The sequence below is a fragment of the Podarcis filfolensis genome, assembly GCF_964270895.1.
Source record: "Podarcis filfolensis genome assembly, chromosome: 7".
In the NCBI taxonomy this organism is placed as follows: domain Eukaryota; kingdom Metazoa; phylum Chordata; class Lepidosauria; order Squamata; family Lacertidae; genus Podarcis; species Podarcis filfolensis.
In genome coordinates, this window is record NC_139603.1 from 27662670 (window position 1) to 27669738 (window position 7069).

Genomic DNA, 7069 nt, shown 5'->3' on the forward strand with positions numbered 1-7069 from the left:
AACTTAAATGGGCAGCAGACTGTGATGGCACTGGATCATTTAAGCCAAAGTCCTGCTAGCTGAAACGATTTCAAGTGGAAATTGTTCTCAATTTTACCTTTACAAACTAGACTGCTTTCCAGATTAAACAAGAACAACAGAAATCAAAGTGCCTATTTTTACAAACTTTTGTTTCAAAGTTTGTGATCTGCCTATAATAATGCTTTGTCTCAATTTAAAAAAAGAAGAGATGCTCTCATTGAATGGAGCGAGCTCTGTTTCAGGAACAAGTTAGGTATTTATTTATTTGGATGATTTATGCACTACTTGTCCCCATAGTCTCTTATTATAAATGGTTATGTCATAATGCAGTATGTGTTTACCTTACTTTGGCACCAACAATTTTTACCTACAAGATCCATTGATGTGAGGAATTTGGGCGTGCAATTCTCATTGGCATCCAATATGAAAATACACCGAATTTTCATAATTAAAGATACATAATACTGCCTAGATTCAAGCCAATTAAAAATGTGAAACTCATTGCATTTGCAGGATCTTTCAAGTATGTAATGTATTTACAGGATAAAAAAAGTTTTTAAGAGCATTATTTATTTATTAAGCAAATTTTTGGCATCATCATTTAGTATCTGCTGCTTATGCAGCGTTTCTGTTTATCCCACCATGCCATTTGCTTTCATGCTTGTCTACAGGCTTTAATTGGCTGGTCAATCAACTAAGCCAGTCTGAATCAGTGAAGGTTGTAATTAAGGGCATACTTGCTTGTTTTGCTCATTTATTCAACAATGATAAGGACAGTGAAAGAAAATATATTTAAAAAAAATACCTTTCTAAGAATGTTTGGGGTTTTTCTTTCATTCTTTAATGGTTGTTTCCCAATTCCTTCATTATCTGATGCAAAGCTCTATATTGAGATTTTAGCAGAGTGCACATTTTAAAAGCAATTCAGTTGAGAGACCTAAATTGTATGCCATGCTTATATTGCAAACCCCTTGCACTGTAACTGTGTCACTTCTAGACAGGGATTTGCACGCTAGCAGTAAATATTTATTAGTGGTAGATTTAGTCTTTGATTTTGTTTCAGTCCATGGAAAAGGAAAAACAAAACAAGAAGAAATAGTCCAGGCCAGTAAATTGTTCCAACCTGTAGAGGCATTTCTAGAAACAGCAAGGTTTGTATTCAAAATGTTTTGATAACCTCGTCATATTTCATGTTACAAAAAACATTGCTATTTTCCTCAGGCGAATGAAATGTTATTCAGTGGAAGGAAACTGACTGCACAAGAAGCATGTGCCAAGGGACTGGTGTCGCAAGTTTTTTGGCCAGGAACATTCACACAAGAAGTCATGGTTCGAATTAAGGAACTTGTCACATGTAATTCAGTTGTAAGTTTCTTTTACCTTATTTCACTTAAGGCTGAATAAGTGATTTGTAGTTATTATAGTGGCTAAGGAACACTTCGCATAGTGAATTTTCTCAGTGTCTGAGCAGTGCTGAGCCCTCCCAAGCCCTGAATACGCCCCAAAACATGGGGAAGCCAATTGGGTTGTGTGCAAACAGCAACAACAACAACAAACTTGTATTTATATCCCGCCCTCCCCAGCCAAAGTCGGGCTCAGGGCAGCTAACATCAGATATATAACATTGGTATAAAATCAAACAATAATTAAATAAAATTTTAAAATATGCAGGTAGAAGCAGTTTCCGTAATTATGCCAGCACTTTTCTCAGGGGCCATGAATGCAAGAATAGCTGTTGTATCTGCATAAAGTCTTGTTCATACTGTAGTTATATGAAATATGTGCCCAACTATATCATGGGACAGCTTGTTTGGAGGGGGAAGTGAGTGTGAACTGATCCCATGAACATTTAACTATCCTAATGTCCACCTGAAAGCTGTCCACACTTGTAATACAGCTTTTAAATAAGCTATTTGACATGTTGTGGGAATTTTTACATAAATTTGGAAAGTGAACCTCGGCAGCTTTATTTCAGTCTTAAATTTTAGAGTAAGGATCACAGTTGTGCTGAGTGAGCTAGCCAAAAATATCTTGTTCTAAACTGCTTTGATATTTGAACAGAGTGTCCATAGCGGTGTTTTGTTTCTGTTTATATTTGCTTGGATAAGACAGACCAAAAATAACCGACCCCCCACCACCCTGCCATCACATCAAAGAAATATTTAGGGTTAAATCTACAGGGTTCCACCCTGCATAAGTCCTACTTACATAATAAAAAATAGTATTCAATGCAACCCTCTTGGCTACGCTATGCATAGGTTGAGCTTCTTATTAATGAACCAGAGTCAGAGATGCAACAAACATTATTTGGTTTTTTTCTGAGTTACATAATCATTACTGAAAATACTATTTTTCAGTCATAATTCTTAAACACACACCCGGGTTCCAGCATAGTTAAGGCATTTGGGGAGCAATTGTATGCACAGGAAGCCTGCATAAAGCAAGCTGGTGTAAGTTAAGCCAGCGTAGTTACACCAGATCCAAATCCTGTTCAGCAGTGAGGCAGCTGCTGCTGTTCTGCGGAAGGAAAACAAGCCAAGTTGCTAGGTCACATAATAAATTATTATTGTTGTTGTTGTTGTTGTTGTTGTTGTTGTTTTGTTGTTGTTACCCTGCCCATCTGGCTGGGTTTCCCCAGCCACTCTAGGCGGCTTCCAACAAAGTTTTAAAATACAATAGTCCATCAAACATTAAAAGCTTCCCTAAACAGGGCTGCCTTCAGATGTCTGAAGCCTACTTCTTAACCCTCTGGTTGCACTCCTTTTGAAGGGGCTCGCATTCAGCTCAGCTGGCTGGGCCAGGATAAGCAAGCTATGCTGGCTTATCTTCAGCTCAGCTGGTGTAGAGGACCTTACCACCAGCTTTCAGGTGTTTCCCTTCATCGTGTACCATCTGACCGGTGCTAATGACTTGCTCATTTCTACAACTCCTTGTGGCAGACAAAGAGAGCAATGGCCTAATCTTTTTAACTTGGAGGAAGAGTTACATCTTTCTAGTTACCAAATATTATGATTGTGCGGTGAACTGTAAACACATTTAGTTGAGCCTGCTCACAGTTCCCCTTCAGACAGTTCCCCTTTCCTGATCAGGTTGGGAAAGCTGATGTGGAGGAGGCTGGGCTGTCCTTGGAGAAAGCTTAAAGGTAAAGGGACCCCTGACCATTAAGTCCAGTCGTGGCCGACTCTGGGGTTGCGGCGCTCATCTCGCTTTATTGGCCGAGGGAGCCGGCGTACAGCTTCCGGGTCATGTGGCCAGCATGACTAAGCCGCTTCTGGCGAACCAGAGCAGTGCACGGAAACACCGTTTACCTTTCCGCCGGAGCGGTACCTATTTATCTACTTGCACTTTGACGTGCTTTCGAACTACTAGGTTGGCAGGAGCAGGGACTGAGCAACGGGAGCTCACCCCGTTGCGGGGATTCGAACCACTGACCTTCTGATCAGCCAGTCCTAGGCTCTGTGGTTTAACCCATAGTGCCACCCGCATCCCTGGATAAAGCTTAGGGACTCCTCAAGTCCCTCTCTGTCCATGTTAGCCAGCCATTTCCCAACATTCCATCCCACTCAAGCATGGCCGAGAAACAGAAAGCAGATCAGGTAAATGCAGAGAGGGGTTAACCCCCACTCGAAGACGGTGCATGCCTTGATTCCCTTCCCCCATGGAAACAAATGGTAGCCATTCACTTAACACAGGAGTGGGTAAAATTCAGTTCTCCCGTCCCTCAGTTATCTGTCTCCTCCTTGAGTGTGGCTATGTGTTGTGTTTGGTGGCGGGGTGCCTCTGTTCACAGCGCCTGTTACCTGCTCTCTTTCTCTTATAATTTAAATATTTATATAAGTATTGATATATTGGATGGTGGCCTCCATCAATATATACAGATGTCAGGGGCTCGGGAGCAGGAGCACAGGGGAGAGAGGAAATGGAGAGCGAAGGGGAAGAATCCGAGGGCAGCGTAGGGGAGTATGACAGTGACCCGAGAGATTCCATGAGCTTCTCCTGCGAATCAGAAGATTCCCAGAAGGGGGCGCCGATGGTCAGGGCAAGGGGGGTCCCAGGGGGGACGCACCAGAAACAAGGAGCCAGCGGGGACCCCTAAAGCAGCAGCGGGGGATCAGGACCAGTTTCCCCACCAGAGCGTAGTGGGGGGGAAGAGTCACATGTGTCAGGGCCAGCGTCTCCTCCAGCGGGGAGAGAAGGTGAGTCAGGGCTGACCACGCCTCCAACGGAGGGGAGGTCAGTTGCAGCTAGCCTCCCCGAAGGGGGAAGCAGTGACAGCAGCAGTGAAACGGTCAGGAGGAAAGTTGCCGGCTGGGCGCGCGCGCCAAGTTCAAATGTACAGGCGCGAGGGACAGCAGGAGACCCGGATTGGGAACCAGCTCCTAAAGCCCGCCGGAGGGAGGGGGAAGGCTCAGGGGATTCAGCGTCAGAAGAGTCTAGAAAGGGCGAGACCCCGACGGACAGGCGGAACCAGAGGCGGAAAGAACAGAGGAAGAGGTGGAGCAAGGCTAGAGTCTTAAACTGGTGTCTGGGGGGAGGAGATTCAGACGGAGCTTCAGCGGTCTAGAGTTTGAGACGTAGAGCTGCACGCTGCGGCTCTGGAAGTGACACTGAACTTCAATAAAGACTTTCGTACTTAACAACGAAGCGGCGTTGGTCCTTTGTGAGCTGGGACCTCGGGCAGCTCTGACAACAGTGAAAACGTGCAGCAGCCAAAATGATCATTAACGTCATTTGCAACAGAATAGCTGCTAATGGGCTTCGCCTTTCCTCTCACATATTGCAAAGAGGGCAGTGTCCTCCACCCACGACATGGAGGCACCTGCCCTAACCAATGAGTGTGCAACACACACTCATCTTTGCACTATGCCTAACTATGGCATATTTCCTGTTTTGTATAACCACATGCTTATTGTATCTTCTTCATTTTATGTAGGTACTTGAAGAATCCAAAGGTTTAGTTCGTAGTATTATGAAGGTGGACTTGGAACAAGCAAATGACAAAGAGTGTGAAGTTCTAAAGAAAATTTGGGGTTCTGCTCAAGGAATGGACTCAATGTTGAAATACTTGCAGAGGAAGATTGATGAATTTTGAAGAGATGCTCATTGACACTGGAATTGTATTTACTTTGGGACATCTGGGTTTTATGGATGCTCTAAACGAATTTAAAAGTCCGACGCTCAGAAAAGAGTGGGACTAAAGCTTGAGGAGAACTTCTTTTTATTGTCAAGGTTTTTTTAAAAAAAAATTAAAGAAGTACTGTATGTTAAGCATTGAACAAATTTCCTTTCTCCATATATAGATTATAAATATATATATTATATTTCTTTATATACACGAACTAAAAAAAAAACTATAATGGAGTGCACTACCAAACTTTTGTCTTCTACTTTATCATTGGCTAGTACTGTATCAGAAGAAAAAGGTGGATAAAATGAGGTGTTGCGTTATTTTGTATGTGGCAGGAAGGTCCTGAAGCAATGAGATATTTTTTCACTAGAGTACAGAATTGAAGCGGGTATTGGCCAGCCCTTACTTTCACTGCCCAAAAAGAGTTAGTTGAGAAGAGGCGTTGCCTTGAATTCTGAGGAAGGTTCTAAATACCTCAAGTAATGATGCATTCAGAAAAAAAACCAATTATTTTTTAAAAGAAAACCCTGTAATTAAATGGTCTATTTTCTCTGTCTCTTCTCCCTGCCACCCCCCCCCCCAATCCCCATCTCCTTAAAAAAATGAGTGTGCTCAGGATTTATGCTATAAAAAACACTCAGTCCTTCTTGTTTGGGGGAGGAAGCCCAATTCCTACCCGGAGAGCATAAAGAAGCCAGTCTGTCGTTGAAAAAGAAGCTTCATTTGCAGTATTAGTGAATCACTGAAATACCATATATACTATGGATAGCTTAGTCTTAGCGGGTTTTATTATTTTAACTACATAATTGCTTTTGTTGCTGGGTGAGAAAACAACTCTATATAAGTTTTTGTTGTTGTTTTTTGGTTCTTTGGTTTGCTCTTTTTGTTCTTCTGTTTGAATTACACCAAAAAAATGTATTTTATTTTATTTAATAAGTTAAAATTTCTTTTGGCACACTATTAAATATTCCCTTTCTTTACAACAAAAAAAAACCACCTTACCTTATATTAGATGTTTAATATCTTTTGTTTTTAGTTTGAATTATACACTATGGCCCTGATCCAGAGATCTTTCCATGCAGCAGCAGCAGGCTGCATGCATTCTGCAGTGGATGAGAATCTCCGCTGCCAGACGATCAGCACTGTCAGCTGATTTCATGTCAGAGTGGGTTCTTGAAATCGGCTCCTCTGCCTTCAAGTTAGAAGAATCATCCATCTGTTTGGCAGTGCATACTTGATACAAGAGTACCACACTGCAACACCCAGATGCTGGATGTAATTTTCTCTTCCCCGCCCCCGCCCCCCCGCACAGTGCCCTTTTGTGCTCATGGGACTGCATCCAGAATGGCACTATGCCCATGAAAGCTTGTTTTCCATGTGCAGATTGCCATTATTGGATCAGCATGCATAAAATATGCAGTATTGATGCACAAGAGTGACCTTTGTAAACAATACCTATTTTGCATTCCTTTCAGGGGTGTGTGATGATTCCCGACTCCAGATATCTATACTTGGGTATCTGTTTGCAATCTTACTGAATGTATGAAGAATAGGGGCGGGTGGGTGGGGGGAAGGAATCAAACATTATTTTTGTACAGTTTGGAACTTTATACTTGGAGCCTGACCACCTCATCCTAGTGGAGAGTTGTACAGTGTGTAAATCTGCTTTTACCTTGGATTGGTACAGTATTTTTGCATCTGTGGGACCTACTTTTTTGTTGTTCTAGTAGTTTGAACTATATATAAACTGTACAATCTGTAAAGTTTTTATAGAATAAATATTCAGCTGTGAACTGGTTAAAATAAAACTAATATTTCTTAACACCTCTTAAAATTGCTGCAGTGTGTAGCTCTCTTTCTCCTCCATCTCCCTGCCTTCACCCCCCCAGGATATACTTCATTCCACCTTTACAAATCCTT

The 7069-nt window shown here is 42.2% G+C and overlaps 1 protein-coding gene across 2 annotated transcripts in view; it reads left to right on the forward strand.

The window, feature by feature from the left end:
* The window catches only part of CDYL (chromodomain Y like), a 90081-nt gene extending 83098 nt beyond the window's left edge, over positions 1–6983 (forward strand). For both annotated transcript variants that reach the window (XM_083623913.1, XM_083623912.1), the window contains 2 exons: positions 1243–1386; positions 4955–6983. In XM_083623913.1, the coding sequence (XP_083480039.1) occupies positions 1243–1386; positions 4955–5113 (303 nt within the window). In that variant the 3' untranslated portion in view covers positions 5114–6983. The remainder of the gene's footprint in view (positions 1–1242; positions 1387–4954) is intronic.
* Positions 6984–7069: the final 86 nt, after the last annotated feature.